The sequence below is a fragment of the Notolepis coatsorum genome, assembly GCF_963971535.1.
Source record: "Notolepis coatsorum genome assembly, chromosome: 13".
Lineage (NCBI taxonomy): Eukaryota > Metazoa > Chordata > Actinopteri > Aulopiformes > Paralepididae > Notolepis > Notolepis coatsorum.
In genome coordinates, this window is record NC_140177.1 from 34,452,636 (window position 1) to 34,472,635 (window position 20,000).

The 20,000-nt window shown below is 46.4% G+C and overlaps 1 protein-coding gene across 1 annotated transcript in view; it reads left to right on the top strand.

The window, feature by feature from the left end:
* Positions 1 to 20,000, top strand: part of ca8 (carbonic anhydrase VIII) — a 74,044-nt gene that overhangs the window by 9,817 nt on the left and 44,227 nt on the right. The window contains exons 2-4 of the mRNA XM_084327299.1: positions 9,934 to 10,125; positions 13,170 to 13,294; positions 17,757 to 17,852. Of these exons, the coding sequence (XP_084183425.1) occupies positions 9,934 to 10,125; positions 13,170 to 13,294; positions 17,757 to 17,852 (413 nt within the window). The remainder of the gene's footprint in view (positions 1 to 9,933; positions 10,126 to 13,169; positions 13,295 to 17,756; positions 17,853 to 20,000) is intronic.

Here is a 20,000-nt window from a genome sequence, read left to right on the forward strand (position 1 = left end):
GTGCGTGTTTGTGTGTGTGTGCGTGTGTGTGTGTGTGTGTGCGTTGTGTGTGTGTGTGTGTGTGTGTGTGTGTGTGTGTGTGTGTGTGTGTGTGTGTGTGTGTGTTGTGTGTGTGTGTGTGTGTGTGTGTGTGAGTGTAGGGGGAGGTAGAGGTCCATAGTTTATTATCTGAGAAACATACCAGGACTGAACCCACACAGCCTCCAATGGTATCATGTGGCTGCTTTAAAAGAAGGACAAAAGAGAGGGAGAGAGACAGAGACAGAGAGATAGAGAGAGACAGAGACAGAGGCAGAGAGAGAGAGACAGAGAGCAGAGGCAGAGAGAGAGAGAGACAGAGAGACAGAGGCAGGAGAGAGAGAGACACAGAGAGAGACACACAGAGACCGAGAGGCAGAGAGAGGGAAGAGAGAGAGAGAGAGAGAGAGAGAGAGAGAGAGAGAGAGTTATTAAGGTTTTAATCTTGGTGTCCATATAGTTATTATGTTTTTAATTCCCTCTTTCTCATCTACTGACTCCTTTCTCTGCTGCTTTCTTAGCTGTCTCCTCTCCTTCACTAATCTATATATTTCTTTCTGCCATCTGGACCTAACAGGCTGCAACCTCCACTCTCTTGTATCTTGTATCTTGTCTTTCTCTCAGTGATTTAAAGCACCATATTCAATCATAAATACTGTCTCCCATCTTCTCTCATTTATTTACCACTGTTCCTTTAAGTCATCTAACACATTTTCAGATCCCTATTAACCGTCTCCCATTCTTTCCTTTAATCTTCCCTCTAGGGCATTTAACTCTAGCTTTTTGCTCACAGCTCTTCTCCCTGACTGGGAAACTAGCCTCAATACCATCTACATCCTCATACAGCTCTTCTCTCAGACCTCAGTACCATCTACATCCTCCTACAGCTCTTCTCTCTGACCTCAGTACCATCTACATCCTCCTACAGCTCTTCTCTCTGGCCTCAGTACCAACCAACTACAATACATCCTACAGTTCTTCTCTCTGACCGCAGTACCATCTACATCCTCATACAGCTATTCTCTCTGGCCTCAGTACCATCTACATCCCCTCCTACAGCTCTTCGCTCTGGCCTCAGTGCCATCTACATCCTCCTACAGCTCTTCTCTCTGGCCTCAGTGCCATCTACATCCCTCCTACAGCTCTTCTCTCTGGCCTCAGTGCCATCTACATCCTCCTACAGCACGTTCCCCCTCAGTGATAGGGTTATTGTATTGATATCCTACAAACTGTGGTTTTCTACTTGTCGCTAGACTTCAACCGACTGACTTGACTGACTTCTCAAGAAGTACTGATCAATGCGGCCAACCTGCACTCCCTCTACCAAGCACTTCTTCCTTCACTGATGTATTCTGAGGCCTTTTACTGTTGTTACTTTCTGCCACAAGGACAGATCTGGAGCTTCTCTCTCTCTACCGCTCCACCCCTGCCCTCCATTGATGCTTTCATCTTACTCATACTGCTGTTATATTTCACTACTGGCATCGCGTCGCGCTCTGCCTTCTGAGATATCATTATCTCCAGCACCTACTGTGCCACGGAAACCAAAACACATGCACCCACTTGTACATGACCACGCCACTCCCCTGCGTGCCCCTATAACAGGCAGGAAGTGGTCACGCCCTCACCCTTCCTCATTCTTTTCCAAACGCGGAAGCTGCGCATGTGCACTTGCGAACAGGTGGAATTTTGTTATGAAGCGTAGGGAGAAATTACGCAATGTTGGGCTTTCGCCAGGAGTACGCCAGCCCCCGGCACCTTCTCGGCACGTCCAGACAGCACGGCGGTCCTATCCTGGGTTTTCCTCATCGTTTGACAGCGGACCGATGGACTTCGTGCAGCGCTTGGCAGTCGAGCCACGTTGCGCCCAGGTAGGACCTGCGCTGGCAGGCTTTGGTACTGGCATGTTTAATACTGCTCGTTGTCTCGTGAGACGACCGGGCGATGTATTGGCGTGGGGGGCGGGATATTTGGATAAGCGTGGTCATCATGACTCACTTTTGGATGTTTTTCCAAGTATCCTAGCGTGCGCAGCTGATGCTAATGCTAAGATGTTTGGGGCGCCGTTCCCATGTGCCCCGTCAGGGTTGTCACCACTCTTCCCTCCTCTTAACCGTTTCATTGCTGAAGGTCAATCGGTGTCTGATGTTGGGGGCTTAGCTGAGGCTTATTTACCCTTTACACGGGTGGATGGGCTGACGACGGGGCCCAGGACAGGTGTGCCGTGCTTAGAGGAGCAGGTAGCATCGGTCCTTTGCCCTGGCCGCAGGACAGAATTTAGCAGCAACCAATAACATTGCTCAATTGGCTGCTTTTCTGTCAAAATGGTGTCGGTTGGTGGGGCCTTAGGGCCAGCTGACGTCAAAAACATTGCACAGGTTTTTGAGATTATTCAGCTTTTGACCCAGCCACAAGCTATAACCGCAGGGAGGGCTAGGATGCTGTCAACGCTTGTTCACAGGCATCTTTGGTTGGAGCAATCTCCCCTTGTGGAGGAGAGGAGACTTCCCCTCCTCAGGGCTCCCCTCTCTGCAGATGGACTCTTTGGTCTGTCCGCAGGGGCGCAGGCGGTATTTGACCTGGGCTTTACACCGCCCCACACCGCGCAGCCAGAGGTGAGAGCACGGCCTCGCCAGTGGCTGCGGCGAGGCCCCCGGCCAGCGGCCATGTTTCCCCCGCCTGAGATACCCTGGGCACAAAGAAAACAGGTGATCACAAGGCGGTCAGCCTCGGCGGCCGAGGGATCGGCTACATTAGATGGGCACGCCCTAAAAAACCGTTGCCATCTAGGGCGGCTAGGTGGTGCAGTGGGCAAGGCACTCACCACCAATGCTGGAGACGCTGGGTTCAAGCCCAGCTCTCCACATTGTTTTCAGTTTGGCTGGTCGTCCGTACTAATACAATTGGCAGTATTAGGGGGAGGGAAAACTGAGGGGTGGGGATCAGACGTTGTGGACAGCGACTCCTACAGGTCGGTTGGTGCGCCTGCGCAGTAGAATCAAGAAGCGATGGGGGCGGCGCCCCTCCAAAGCGCAGACCCCTGACGCTGAAAGATCGCGCAGCGCAGGTGAAAAGATGCAACGACTGCTACCTCGAGTATCGGAGGGGACTCGTGCTATGTATGGCTTCGTCCACATTGCAGCCGGCTTGTGGGAGGCAAGAAACAGTGTTCGAGACAGGGGAGGGTTGAATTGGACGATATGAAATTGGGATGGGAGAAAAATAGAAAATGGGAGAAAAAGTGGATAAAAAAAAAAAAAAACGTTGCCATCTAGCTGTGTCTAGCACGCTCTCCGGTTACTCCCCCCCGCTACACTACGGGACACAGGGCTCTGATTTGTCCCCTTTGGCCGTGGGCCGCGTTCTTCCAGTGAAGCGCAAGCGGCCCCACTTTTCGCATCTCATGGGGACAGGGGTTGACACCCAGTTGCTAGCTAGGCCTGGGTCTGTCTATGATAATGCTGTGCTGTCAAGCGGCTCCCACACCACACGTCCTGTGTCTGTGTTTGTGAGCCTGGTGTTGTGTCTGTCGACGGAGCAGGGTTCCCTGTCTCTAAAAAATGTTGTCAGAGGGGGAACTCTAGGCCCAGGAGGTCGCAGCATGGGTTCCCCCAGCCCCGCCCTCGCCAGGCCAGGTATTACGTTAGTGCCTCCCCCGACCGGAAGACCGGCGGTGGTCAGTCAGGCACGCGTGATTTGGGTGGTAGTAATATCACTACAGGGCTATGGTGTGTAGGGACTCACCCTATCGGGCAGCGTGGGGACCACACACCTTGCATGTCCAGCTGCAGAGCAGGCTGTCCTATGTCACCAGGGGTGATGGCCGCTCTCCCCGTATCAGGCCGGCCCTTTCTGTCGGGGTCCCCCCTTGGGTGCGATTGCCTCCTTGGTAGAGTCAAGGTGCGATATCCCGGCTCCACGAGACACCCTGCTCGTGCGGTTGGCGAGTCCAGGGTTGGCAACGCACAGCGGGAGGGACCGGGCCTCCTATCTACGGTTCGTGGCGGACCAGCGCCAGTTGGCTGCGGGTGCACTTTGGGATTATCATCACGTATGGTTACAGGAGTGCCATATGTCGAGGTGGATGGAGAGAACGCTGAGGATGGGGCTTGTGTTACAGTTTGCACAACCCCACCCTCCGTTTTTGGGTTTGGTACAGACCCTTTTGTCAGGGTCCGCAGCAGTGACAGTCCTGGACGACGAGATCCAATCTCTGTTGGCGAAGCAGGCCATCGTCGTGGTCCCAAGGGAGGACGTGATGTGTGGCGTTTACTCCCAGTATTTTCTGGTGCCCAAGAAATCGGGAGGTGTCAGACCTATACTGGACCTGTCTGCGTTCAATCGGCTGATTGTGGCAAGAAGGTTCAGAATGTTGACCGTCAAACACCTGTTAAGCGCTGTCAGAGTGGGAGACTGGTTCACCTCCATAGACCTGAAGGATGCGTATTTTCACATCCCGATCTTCCCTCCTCACAGGAAATTCCTACGCTTCCTGTTTCAGGGCATAGCGTATGAGTACCAGAGGCTGTCGTTCGGCTACTCTCTGGCTCCTCGCACATTCACCAAGTGCGTGGAGACCGCGCTGGGACCTCTGCGTCGTCAGGGGATACAAATTTTATTCTACCTCGATGACATTCTGGTCCTCAGCCGGTCAGAGGAGATCGCGAGGTCTCATACCAGGCTGGTGGTGGAATTCCTCACCAGTCTGGGTTTTGCTGTGAACTGGAAGAACAGTCAACAGGTGGAGTACTTGGGCTTGGTTATAAACTCACGGCCCATGAGGGCAACCCTCTCAGAGCGGTGGCGAGAGGATATTCTCAGTGCGCTCAGAAGGTTGCGTCCTGGCAGGACGGTTACGGCGCTGTCCGTGATGCGCCTGCTCGGTATGATGGCATCTGCTCACTCTGTGGTCCCTCTTGGCCTCCTCTTCATGAAGAGAATACAGAGGTGGTTTTTCAGTATGAAAATAGACCCGGTGAGAGACAAGTGGAAGCCGCTGAAGGTTCCCGTGTCTGTACTGGGGGATCTCGACCATGGGGGGGGCCTCGGGCCCTCTCCAGCGGGGTCCCCATGGGCAGCAGGCTATCACACGTCACGGTCTTCACCGACGCCTCCCTCACGGGATGGGGGGGGGGCGTGTCGGGCCAATGCAGTAGGGGGCAGCTCGCAGGACCATGCTGCCCGGTCTGCACTACATATCAATGTGTTGGAATTGAAGGCAGTCTTTCTGGTCCTCAAACGGCTCGGCCACCTTGTGGTGGGCAAGCATGTTTTGGACGGACAACACGACGTCAGCGTCGTATATCAACAGACAGGAGTACGCTCCCCCCGTCTGCACCGGGCGGCGGTCGAGCTCTGGCTATGGGCGTCTCTCAATCTGCGCAGCCTGAGGGCTCTGCACATCCCCGGCAGGGAGAATGTGGGTGCAGATGTGATGTCGCGGGGCGGTCCTCACCCCGACATGTGGGGACTACGTCCAGACATAGTCAGACAGGTCTGGGACCGATTCGGGGAGGCCACGGTGGACCTGTTTGCGAGCAGACAGTCCCACCAGTGCCCCTTGTGGTTCTCGGTCAGTTGGTAGGACAACCCCTCTCTGGGGGTGGATGCCTTCTCGATGTATCCGTGGCTGCCCGGGATTCTGTACGCGTTCCCCCCTGTTGTGAAGGATCAGATTAAACCGAATATATATATTTATTTGTGGATATATATTTAATAGTATTTGTATATCGTTTGCTATCCCTTGTATATTCCTTGTACATATACACTGAATATCCCTTTAGTCTACTAACAGCCCATAATAGTTTCATTCTACCATTGGACAAGAACCTGGCGCCAGCAGCCAAGCCCCTTGGTTCAAGTTCAATCGTACCGACGAACATGTCGTTACAAGCCCGGTTCCGCGTAGGAATACGTCTGGCGAAATACGAATGGTACTATTTGTTCACAGCGCATATATATATGGCGCAAGTAAAGTAGAACTTTCTTTTTAGTCCATTAGTCCTTTACCCTCCAACCTAGTAACAGACGTGAAGCCTCACCCACGACGCACGTGTGGTGCAGTATGGCCTACTTGGCCTCAGAATAGGCATTGAGACATCGTGTGGATTAATAGTTGAATTGTCATAGTTTGGCACTATACCGTCGAGTGGGACGTATTTCTATTAAGTTAATAATAGTCTATTATGTATGGTGCATCGTTCGGTTAGAGTTATAAAGTGAGCAGTACCCCCATCGTTCGGGCGTTATCTAGAGTCTTAACCAGGCTGAGCAGACCACGTGTGGTGCTTGCATCCGAGGAGCTCTGGGCCAGGACGAGTGGACCTGTACATTGGATTACTTTACCCGGACGACGACGAGCCCTACACGGCTTGGATTATCTACGTGCTTTGGGTGCTTTGATTATGCCATGGATAACGGCCAACACTGCTGAGTGTTGGAACTACCCCCGAGAGGAGTCCAGGTGAGACGGCGCTCTACCCCGAGTGAGGTCGCCTCACGTCTCTTCGTTGTGGACCGGCAGCTACCGTCTACAAGAGGGCCCAGCTGTATTCATCTGCGGACCGAGGTTCTGTGGGCACCGTGTTCAGCACTCTGAATTCTCCCAAGAAATCGTCGGCCAGATGGGATATCGCCAGCGGCTCTCCTAACCCCCCCCCCCCCTACTGACTTACAACCAGCGGGACCCCCCTTTAGTATATCCAGCTATAATCATTTAAGTACCATCGCTATTGTTCCCTAAAGAACCAGGTTGTATACTTGCTCCCTGCGTAACCAGAGATTGGACATTCAATGTTGATTTACCTACGAATACTCATTTGCCTTACAAGTGCATTCAAATCATAAATGTCATTAAGTGAACGTTGTATATACCCTTTGCTATATAAAATATTCGATTTATACATTTGTGTGGACTTCGTTTCATCAGGTGGGAAAGTGTTCATCATATCTACATCATGTACTGTGTGGCCAGTATTTAAAGTACATAAAGCCGGTAGTGGTTTAATGATACCATACTTATCAATACAGTCAGGGAATTGTACCCCTCAGTTACACCCCCCATACACCTGATAGCTCAGCTGTTGGAGCGGGTACGTCGGGGAGTGCAGGACTTTGATCCTGATCGCGCCGGACCAGGGCATGGCTGTGTGGTTCCCGGTCCTGATTCAGCTCTTGGTAGCCCCGCCGTGGCCTGTTCCGTGGTCACCGCGGGCCCTCTCTCAGGCACACAGGACACTGTTTCTGCGTCCTGTTCTGGGGCAGCCATTGATGGTTTGGCTGCTGAAAGGGTGAATCTGGAGGGGATGTGTCTTAACCCTACTGTGGTTAACACCATCCAGAATGCGCACTCTCCGTCCACTACCGCGGTTTACGCTGGGAAGTGGCGTATGTTTCAGGAGTGGTGTGAGGTTGGGGGCCTGGACCCAGTGTCTTGCCCCCTGGACTCGGTTCTTTCCTTCCTCCAGTCTATCCTGAATAGGCTGTCGGCCTCGACAGTGAGGGTGTACGCCGCGGCTATATCCTCTTGTCACGTGGGCTTTGAGGGCGGTACGCTGTTCAGCCACCCTCTCATGAAACGTTTCCTGCTTGGCGCTCAGCGTCTCAAGCCTGTGGAAGGTTCTCTGTCTCCGAGTTGGGACCTCCAACTGGTCCTGGGCCGGTTGTCGGAGGCCCCGTTTGAGCCTCTTGAGCAGGCGCCATTGGATCGGCTGTCTTTTAAGACCGCGTTCCTTTTGGCCATCACCTCCGCTAAATGCGTGGGTGAGCCATGTGCTCTCTCGGTGCGGTCGGAGTACCTGTCTATTCGGGCCGATAGCAGGCGACTCTGTGGCCTGATCCGGCCTTTGTGCCAAAGAATATCCGGAGCTCTTGTCGCTCCTGGGATATTGTGCTTCAGGTGTTTCGCCCTCCTCCTCACGCTAGTGGGTTGGAGGTGAGCCTTCACCTGTCGTGTCCTGTCCGTGCACTGAAGGTTTACCTTAGTCACACGCGGGATCTCAGGGCTTCCGATCAACTGTTGTTTGTTACGGTGGCCCTCGTGTGGGTAAGGCGCTGTCCAAGCAGCGACTGTCACATTGGTTGTGTGAGGGCATTGCCCTTTGCTACACGTTGGCTGGACAGGTTCCCCCCGGGGGTGTCAGGGCGCACTCCACTCGTGGTGTGGCGGCCTCTGCTGCCCTGTTAGGGGGGGCCTCGGTGGGGGACATTTGTGCTGCGGCCTCCTGGTCCTCCCCGAGTCCTTTCGTTAGGTTTTACCTCATGGACATGACTGGGGGTTCTGTCTCCCAGGCGGTCCTGAGGTCCGGGACCTCTCCTGCATCCCGCCATCAGGTGGGCTAGCAGGGGTGTGTGGGTGTGGACCGCGGGGTGCTGTGTCACACGTTGTCCCGCTTGCGCTGTGCGTTCGGGGGTGCCTGGTTCCCCTTTTTTCACACTTTGGTGGAGGACTGCCTCCCCCCCTTCGTTAGGACCTATAACCCTAGTTATATGATACTGGCTGAGCGTCTCGCTCTTTAGCGCCCTGAGGTCCCTTGGATGTTTTCCGCCTATGGAAATCGAACTGGGAAGGGTGAGGCGTGACCACTTCCGGCGTAATATAGGGGACGCATGGGAGTGGCGTGGTCACGTGCAAGTGGGTGCATTTGTTTTGTTCCCCGGAGCACACTAGGTGCTGGAGATAATGGGTTATCTCAGAAGGCAGAGCGAGACGCTCAGCCAGTATCATATACCTAGGGTTATAGGATAACCTTACGTTCTCATCTGACTCATAGTTAGTTCCAGCATCCCAGAACCACCCCTCTCCATGCTAGCTCCTACTTTTCCATGATATCCACACGCTAAACCTCTATGTTATCCTATGTTAACAATAGAACAAATCCTGATAATAATATCACACATGAAACAGCAACAACAGAGAGGAAAAGGAATACTCTTACCCTTTGTTTACATTGGCCCCCAGCTGACATTATTTCTCCTCAACCAAATCCACTGACTGCCTTTCAATGCTTCTTCTGACATCTTATTTACCGCTTTTCACAAACTCTGCATCTTACTTCTACCGGACAAACCCTAGCTTTCAATCCTCACTGTGAAATCTACATACTGTATCTAAGCTTTACTTACTATTTATTCTCTCTCTTTCTCTCACTCTCTCTCTCTCTCCCTCTCTCGTTATCTCAGTGTTCAGTATGAAAGTATCTCTTGCTGTGAGTTGACACACTTGGCTCTGAAACTGACTATAGTACTGTGGACTGGAGAGAGAGAGAGAAAGAGAGAGAAAGAGAGAGAGGAAGAGAGAGAGAAAATAGAGAGAGAAGAGAGAGAGGGAGAAGAGAGAGAGAGAGAAGAGAGAGAGAGAAGAGAGAGAGAGAGAGAAGAAAGAAAGAGAAAAAAGAGAGAGAAGAGAGAGAGGGAGAAGAGAGAGAGAAAGAGAAAGAGAGAGATACAGAGAGAGACAGAAAGAGAGAGAAAGAGAGAGAGAAAATAGAGAGAGAAGAGAGGGAGAAGAGAGAGAAGATAGAGAGAGAGAGAGAGAGAGAGAGAAAGAAAGAGAAAAAAGAGAGAGAGAAGAGAGAGAGAAGAGAGGGAGAGGGAGAGAGAGGGAGAAGAGAAGCGAGAGAGAGAAGTATGTTTGAACTAGTTCACAATGTGTCCCTGTAGTCATGTTATTCCTGGTAGGATGATGATGATGATGATGATGATGATGATGATGATGATGATAATCAAAACTATATAGGACCATTAAACTATATAAAAGCATGTGCTTGATTTTGTGTGTGTGTGTGTGTGTGTGTGTGTGTGTGTGTGTGTGTGTGTGTGTGTGTACATGTGTATGTATCTGTGTGTATCTGTGCATATGCCTCTATGTGTGTGCACTGTGCATGTGTATTATTCATGTCCATGTCTTTCCCACAGGCGTAGAGTGGGGACTACATTTCCCAGCAGCCAACGGGGAGTACCAGTCTCCCATCAACCTTAACTCCAGAGAGGCCCAATATGACCCCTCCCTCCTGGACACCGGCCTATCACCTAACTACGTGGTCTGTCGGGACTGTGAGGTCATCAACGATGGACACACAGCACGCATCATGCTCAAGTCCAAGTCAGGTGACCAAAATCCTCCCGTTAGAGCCACAGAGGTATTATGGGAAGACTAGAAGATCATAGAGTTACTATAGTTCTGCGCCGCCCCCTATCTCCCTGTCTCCGGCTGTCCCTGAGCAATGACCGGAGTGTTGAATGTCCCGTGATTAAGACGGGGAGGACGCGACCCTCTTTGCGCCGCCCCTGTGCCTCAAATAGATTCGCTATCAGCTCTATCTTCAATCTTTCAAAATGTTCAGTTGCTATCGCTATCAGCTCTATCTTTAATCTTTCAAAATGTTCAGTTGCTATTGCATGCACTCATCTGTGTTTCACTACACACTTGAGTGCATGCTTACCAACTGTTAGTCTGCAACACTACTATCACCGACATCTAAGAAGGGAGATCCCCCCTTGAATGGCCCTTCTAAGGTTTCTCTCCTCCACACTGCCTGTGGAGCATTTTCCCCTATCGTTAGGTTTTAGTGAGTTTTTCCTTACCTTCCCGTGGGGTATGTCTGGGAGTGCTTGCATTCTTTCATTTATTTGCATTTATTTTAAATTTGTTGGACCTTATGGTGTTCTTGTTCTGTTCTTGACTTATTGTTATGTTTTCTTCTTGACTTGTTTAAAGAAGACGTGTACGGCCCATGGGGACATTAACGTGTGTTGTCGGGCCTTATAAATACATTTGATTTGATTTGATTTGATAGGACATCTAGAAGATCATAGAGTTACTATATGAAGACTAGATGACCATACAGTTACTATAGGAAGACTAGAAGATCATAGAGTTACTATAGGAAGACTAGAAGATCATAGAGTTACTATATGAAGACTAGAAGATCATACAGTTACTATAGGAAGACTAGAGATCATACAGTTACTATAGGAAGACTAGAAGATCATAGAGTTACTATATGAAGACTAGAAGATCATAGAGTTACTATATGAAGACTAGAAGATCATACAGTTACTATAGGAAGACTAGAGAGCATACAGTTACTATAGGAAGACTAGAAGATCACAGAGTTACTATAGGAAGACTAGAGATCATATAGTTACTATAGGAAGACTAGAAGATCATAGAGTTACTATAGGAAGACTAGAGATCATATAGTTACTATATGAAGACTAGAAGATCATAGAGTTACTATATGAAGACTAGAAGATCATAGAGTTACTATATGAAGACTATAGATCATATAGTTACTATAGGAAGACTAGAAGATCATAGAGTCACTATAGGAAGACTAGAAGATCATAGAGTTACTATATGAAGACTAGAAGATCATAGAGTTACTATATGAAGACTAGAAGATCATAGAGTTACTATATGAAGACTAGAAGATCATACAGTTACTATAGGAAGACTAGAAGATCACAGAGTTACTATATGAAGACTAGAAGATCATAGAGTTACTATATGAAGACTAGAAGATCATAGAGTTACTATATGAAGACTAGAGATCATAGAGTTACTATAGGAAGACTAGAGATCATAGAGTTACTATAGGAAGACTAGAAGATCATAGAGTTACTATATGAAGACTAGAAGATCATACAGTTACTATAGGAAGACTAGAAGATCACAGAGTTACTATATGAAGACTAGAAGATCATACAGTTACTATAGGAAGACTAGAGATCATAGAGTTACTATAGGAAGACTAGAGATCATAGAGTTACTATAGGAAGACTAGAAGATCACAGAGTTACTATAGGAAGACTAGAGATCATAGAGTTACTATAGGAAGACTAGAGATCATAGAGTTACTATAGGAAGACTAGAGATCATAGAGTTACTATAGGAAGACTAGAAGATCATATAGTTACTATAGGAAGACTAGAGATCATAGAGTTACTATAGGAAGACTAGAGATCATAGAGTTACTATAGGAAGACTAGAGATCATATAGTTACTATAGGAAGACTAGAAGATCATAGAGTTACTATAGGAAGACTAGAGATCATATAGTTACTATAGGAAGACTAGAGATCATAGAGTTACTATAGGAAGACTAGAGATCATATAGTTACTATAGGAAGACTAGAAGATCATAGAGTTACTATAGGAAGACTAGAGATCATAGAGTTACTATAGGAAGACTAGAGATCATAGAGTTACTATAGGAAGACTAGAGATCATATAGTTACTATAGGAAGACTAGAAGATCATAGAGTTACTATAGGAAGACTAGAGATCACATAGTTACTATAGGAAGACTAGAGATCACATAGTTATTATAGGAAGACTATAGCTCATAGAGTTACTATAGGAAGACTAGAGATCATATAGTTACTATAGGAAGACTAGAGATCATATAGTTACTATAGGAAGACTATACTGTAGATCATATAGTTACTATAGGAAGACTAGAGATCATAGAGTTACTATAGGAAGACTTTGATTGATTGATTGATTGATTGAAAAGTTTATTAACAGATTGCAGAATGGGTACAATACAGTACAGCTCAATACACACAATTGTTAAGGGGATGCAGACCAGAGAAAGACTTTCGTCTTGTTTACATCAGGGTCCCCCATTTTCAATTCATCAGGACATGACATACATGACATACAGATAGACAGTACTGCTACATCTATACATTTATGACATACCAGATTTGCAAATACAGTACTGTTTGTGATACAAAAAGAGTCCAGAAAAGGGAGTATATACATTTGACGTAAAAACTGTACATTGGAGGAGGTTGGGTGGGGTTGTGTGGGGGGGGTTGGGTAGGGAGGGGTTGGGGGGGGGGGAAACACTGTACAACTGTACAAGCAAAACTGTACTTTTATGTATGACTTTTAGTATGACTAGAGATCATACAGTTACTATAGGAAGACTAGAGATCATAGAGTTACTATAGGAAGACTAGAGATCATAGAGTTACTATAGGAAGACTAGATAGTGTATTTTTTAGACGTATACGTTATGTAAAGTATAGTTAGATATTTACTACATTACCTTTCTCTTTCTACACATTATCGTTTCTTTAATTCACTTCCTGTGTCTGATTTTACCCACAATACCACAACTGGGCTTCCTGTGTGTTGCCAGTGGTTACCGGGGGTCCGTTGCCTAGCGACCATGAGTATGAGCTTCACGAGGTCCGGTTCCACTGGGGGAAGGAGAACCAGAGAGGCTCCGAGCACACGGTCAACTTCAAGGCCTTCCCAATGGAGGTACACGCATGCACACACACACACACACACACACACACACACACACACACACACACACACACACACACACACACACACACGCACACACGCACACACACACACACACGCATACACACACACGCATACACACACGCATACACACACGCATACACACACACACACACACACACACACACAAGTACACACACACACACAAGTACACACACACACACACACATGCGCGCACATGCACAAATTCCATATCTGTCTATACTAAACCTATGATCACAGTAATAACTCTTATACATTCTCTAGTGAATAAAATATTAGTGAGATTAAATTATTCACCATTTTGCTGGGGACCCCACGGAGCCCCCTCAAAGACCCATGGAGGTACCCGGACTCCACATTGAGAACCGTTGTTGTACAGACAGTCTACAGCAGGGGTGGCCAACCTGTGGCTCGCAAGCCACATGCGGCTCTTTGCCCGCCAATGTGTGGCTCCTCCCTCCATTAATTTTTTTTTTTATTATAATATATATATATATTTTTGTCATTCATTCCATAAGACATAGAATAAACATTTACAGACTTTTTTTTTAAATGGTTAATTTGCATGTTCTTGGTATCTGATTCTAGGGACATCTATGGATCTCAGGGAATGTATTCCCAGTGTCAGAAATATTGTGTATGTTACTAGGCTTGAGTAAATTGTAATGAACCAAAGGAGAATATCAATTAAATTATATATATATATTTTTTTTATCTTTGACTGTGAATAACACCATGCTAAAATTGACCAGACCTGAAAAATCTAAGCAAATTAATAAAGGGAAGGTTTTGTAGATACAGTACTGAATTCTGCCATCCGGACACATGCAATTTGAAATATGATTATAGAATATCAGGCCTATGAATTACCTTATTATGGCCAAGTCGCACATCTATGGATCGGGCCAAATCTCCCCTTTCCAATGGCAGAATTCAATCTGGATTTAGTATCACCAGGCGTGATTCACAAACAGTTACCCAAATAAAAAAGACATTAGCAACATCAGAGGCCAGAGGGTGGGACCTATAAACACATGAAGGGTGCCGTGACTGAAAAAAAGGTTGAGAAATGCTGGTATATATGGTGTGGCTCTTTGTGGTACCACAGTAATTTTTTGGCTCTCTGACTGGTTGGCCACCCCTGGTCTACAGTGACAGAACGTCTCTAGCAGCTGATGGCGATTCTATTTAAAGTCAACAGCAGGTCTGTCAGAGAGTCCACTCAATACTGCTACCAACAGCAGGCCAGGCCACCAGTCACCAGTTAATAATAATGACCTGTCAGCGGGCCAGTCCACTAGACACATATTAGAAATAATAATTACCTGTCAGCAGGCCAGTCCACTAGACCAGGGGTCCCCAAACGTTTTCAGCTCAAGACCCAAAAGAGAAATTTGGTGTTTCCCCGGGACCCAAACTTACAAAAATATATCATGACTTGCCATAACATACATTTATAAACTACTGATAAAGAACACAACAAACCATGAATTTCAAATGTATATGAAATGTATTTATTTAATTATACAAGTACATCATCACAGCAATAATCAGACTGTAATGTTAAGTTGCTCACCACCTCATGACATATGTACATACAATTTTGTAACACTTTTAAATGAACAAACATGTTCTACTCTCCTTTCTATTTCTCACCCCTTTTTCAACTCTCCATTTCTTACCCCCTCCCTCAGTCCCTCAACCTTAAACCCCAACATTGAGCAACATTCTGATTAATTTGTACTGACTTATTTAAAAATTCTACTGACCTGACATCGTGCTAGAAGGGGTATACTATTTCATCTATGGCACAATGAAATCTAATGAGAGGTATGTGGCTGGTTGAAGTTGAAGTGCTATTCTGAGGTCATGCTGAGCATTTAGTCTGTTTCTGTATTTGTTTTTCAGGTATGCTAGAGTAGAAAACCCAGATTCACATAAGTATGTGGTGCCAAACTGAATCAACACATCTACAGCTTTTTTATAAAAAAAAAAAAAAAAATATATATATATATATACTTAGAAAAAAAAATAATAATAACTTTTTATTGGCAACCCAATAAAAACGGGTCCGCGACCCATTTTGGGTCGCGACCCAGAGTTTGGGAAATGCTGCACTAGACACATATTAGAAATAGTAATGACCTGTCAGCAGGCCAGTCCACTAGACACATATTAGAAATAGTAATGACCTGTCAGCAGGCCAGTCCACTAGACACATATTAGAAATAGTAATGACCTGTCAGCAGGCCAGTCCACTAGACACATATTAGAAATAATAATGACCTGTCAGCAGGCCAGTCCACTAGACACATATTAGAAATAATAATGACCTTTCAGCAGGCCAGTCCATTATACATCTATTAATAACATTAATAGGTCAGTCCACTAGACACCTATTCATAATAATGACCAGTCAGTCCACTAGACACCTGTTAATAATAATAATGACCTGCCAGTCCACTAGACACATGTTAGTAATAATGACCTTTCAGCAGGCCAGTCCATTAGACATTTATTAATAAGAATGACTTGTCAGCAAGCCAGTCCACTAGACTAGCGTTTCCCAAACTCTGGGTTGCGACCCAAAATGGGTCGCGGACCCGTTTTTATTGGGTCGCCAATAAAAAGGTAAAAAAATAAAATAAAAAATTATAATAATATAAAATGTCTAATGGACTGGCCTGCTGAAAGGTCATTATTACTAACGACAGGTTATGTATATAACCTAGTTATATGGGTACTGGCTAAGCGTCCCGCTCTTAAGCCATACCGAGATATACCTCATCTCATGTACCTATTGTACTCCATCAACGAATAAAACCAAAATACACCCCTCACCTGCCAGGCCCCGCCCCTAGTGGCGTGCTACATAGTACTGGGCATGGCCACCACTCACTCTTCCTCGGAAAAAATCGTTTCCAAAGAAAAGTTTCTCCAAGGGAACTCAGGGCACGCTAAGAGCGGGACGCTTAGCCAGTACTCATATAATGTTATATCGTTATATTTCGTACTTGCATCGCGTGGCCGCTCTTAAGCCATACCGAGATATGGGGTAGAGCGGACGCGAGGCCCGACAGATGCACCCCCTGAGGACCCGTAAGCCCACATCAAGGGGGAAGGGGAGTCCCGTCGCCCCATCCTTCCTAATGAAGAGGGGGCGCAGTCAACTCCACCCGAGTGCGAACAAGAGGGAACTAGAACCCCTTGAACACACAGCACAGGCCAAGTATGGTTTTGTCAATATTCCAATGTACAGTTTTTCTTGTACAGTGTAAGTCTATCCCCCACCCATCCCTACCCAACCTCCTCCAACAGTTTCTACGTCAAATGTACTCTCTTTTCTGGACTCTTTTTGTATCACAAACAGTACTGTATTTGCAAATCTGGCATGTCATAAATGTATAGATGTAGCAGTACTGTCTATCTGTGTTGTGTGTGTCATATATGTTATGATGAATTGAAAATGGGGGACCCTGATGTAAACAAGACGAAATTCTTTCTCTGGTCTGCATCCCCTTATGTAATTGAGCTGTACTGTACTGTACTGTACCCATTCTGCAATCTGTTCATAAAGTTTTCAATCAATCAATCAATCAATCAATCAATCAAACAAAGGTCTGTCCCATTGTATACCAATCAATGGGATACATTGCATGTTGACCTGCATTCTTTCAAATGTATATAATTAATCAATAAAACAGATGTGTAACAAATAAGAAATATAAATTCCACAGAAGGCATTAAACAATTATTATTTTCAATCATTTCACAATAATTGCATAATTGTGTTTGAATATCTGAGTAATTAAAGTAATTATACATTTGTCCAAAATAGCTGGTTCAGATATGGTTAAGCAGCTGCCCTGTGATCAGATGAATCCATATTATTTATTTTTACGACATCAAATGCGTAATTTCTTATCGTACAAATATTGTCATATTTATTTTAATTATGATTAAGTAATTAATTCCAAGGAGGCCTGTAGCGTTGACGTGAAGGAATCACTATGAGAACACAGTCTGTCAAGTTATAATGACATTTTAAATTAGTCAATCAATCATGAGATTTGATCGTGGCTGAGAGCAGATTTAAGAGTGCTCCTCAGCACTCTTAAATCTGCTCTCAGCCACGATCAAATCTGATCTCAGGAAAATTTGGGGACTCCCACTCCCAGCCCTAATATGTCTTAAATGGGCCGAAATCTGGCTAAGACGAATTTTTTTGTCGGGAATGAGACCCAGTGACCTTCCAGTCCACTAGACACCTGTTAATAATAACATTCTCTCTCTCTCTCTCTCTCTCTCTCTCTCTCTCTCTCTCTCTCTCTCTCTCTCTCTCTCTCTCTCTCTCTCTCTCTCTCTGCTCTCTCTCTCTCTCTCTCTCTCTCTCTCTCTCTCTCTCTCTCTCTCTCTCCCTCTCTCTCCCCAGCTCCACCTGATCCACTGGAACAGTACGCTGTTCAACAGTGTTGAAGATGCCTTTGGGAAGAGGAATGGAGTTGTCATCATCGCGCTGTTTGTTCAGGTAGCACACACAACAGTACAGGTACCCGCTAGCTTTATGGATCCACAGGAAGGGGTGGGGCATCGGGTGGGGAACACAGGAAGGGGTGGAGCATCGGGCGGGGAACACAGGAAGGGGTGGGGTATCGGGTGGGGAACACAGGAAGGGGTGGAGCATCGGGTGGGAAACACAGGAAGGGGTGGAGCATCGGGCGGGGAACACAGGAAGGGGTGGAGCATCGGGTGGGAAACACAGGAAGGGGTGGAGCATGACTGAATCGAGAGGGGACTGAAACAACAACTTCACCCAAGCTATAATTCTCACCTACTACCATGATGACCACACTTCTCAAGAACAGCAAAAAGAAAGTCCCATTGAACTCGGTCGAAGGCCTTGTCAGCATCCAGAGAAATAAGTATTAATAATCTGTCTGCTGAGGGGCCGAGCTGGGGGAACACAATATATCATATAGTCGAGTCGAGTGATTATTTATCAATTTTCCGATTGACGGCAACTTATTAGACATTAGCCATATCCTGACTGACGTCAGGGGGGGAGGGGGGGGGGAGGCTGTAGTGTTGGTCAGGTATAGGCTGTACCTCTAGACTATATGAGAGGCTGTAGTGTAGGTCTATGTAACTAACAGCCTGTATTTTCTTGGTCAAACACCTCATTATCAAGGTTATGTTAGCGGAAGTAAAAACACCTCCAAATAACCCTGACCTTCTGAGGGCAAAGACACGCCAATACGTCAACCTCCCACTTCCTGTTGTTGACAGCTCCTATAGTTTCTACTTCCTGTCCACTTCCTGGAAGGAGACAGCAGACGTAAACAAAGATGTGATGTCTTGTCTGACGTCTGTCACCATGCTAACCTCCTTATCTTCAGAAGGATGCCCGGACACACACATACACACACACAGACACACACACACACGCACACACACACACATTTGAATACTTTATTTGGTTCCACAAATTATATTACATATAACAGGGAATCAAATGTATCGGGGCCAAGCAGCACTGAACACTTAGGGGTACACATAGCACCTCCTTCTCCACGTGGCTAAGCTGCCAATAATAGCTGAGACAGAGCAATATTTGGCAATTTGTTTGGCTTTTCTTTTAGACATTGCAGCAATTCTCAGACCGGTCATGGTGCATTTGTATACATGGCCAAGACTTCCGAATACAAGTACACTATATCTACACCTACAGTATACCCAAGGTCGGCCATCACATTGAGCAGTGGTTGGTATTTGATATACTTGTCCCGGAAGGCCTGGTCCATGTACAGATCAAAGGTACAGCCCACTTCTATGACCAGTACCTCCCTGTGGCTGGTGTCAACAAAAACAACATCCAGTGTATTTGGTATGTTAGCAAAGACATCGTTGGTAAGGCCAAACCACTCTGGTTGCACTCTAGCATGTTTGTACATTGCTGCACTAGATGGTGATATGTTCCGTACCGCATCAGACACAATGTCCACAATACGGTCATGACGAGCGATGTACACGTGTTTGTATGCATTACATCCATTTGTTATGTGTGCAATGGATTCTAGGTGTTGTGAATCCTGATGGTTTAAACAGACTGGACTGTGAGTTTGAGGATACCAAGTGGACAGATTGTATTTAGTGGGTAATACCTGCAGTCTTGCTTTGATGGTACATTTAAAAACATCCTCACCAACAGCAGCGTTCTTAAACCGATCCACAAAGAATGGATTGCACGGAGCAAGTTGCACCCTTACTTACAATTCATTATGAATTGAAAATGGGGGACCCTGATGTAAACAAGATGAAAGTCTTTCTCTGGTCTGCATCCCCTTAACAATTGTGTGTATTGAGCCGTACTGTATTGTACCCATTCTGCTATCTGTTAAATAAAATTTTCATTCAATCAATCACCGTGCAGATTGATTGATTGAATGAACGTTTTATTAACAGATTGCAGAATGGGTACAATACAGTACGGCTCAATACACACAATTGTTTATTACTACTATTACTATTATTACTACTGTACACACACACACACACACACACACATTTGAATGATGTATGTACAGTATGTCTGCATCAGGATATTCAGCACCTACATGAGCTCAACTGACTACCGAGTGCACCTTTCTAGTTTGTGATTGTTCTAGTTTGTGATCTT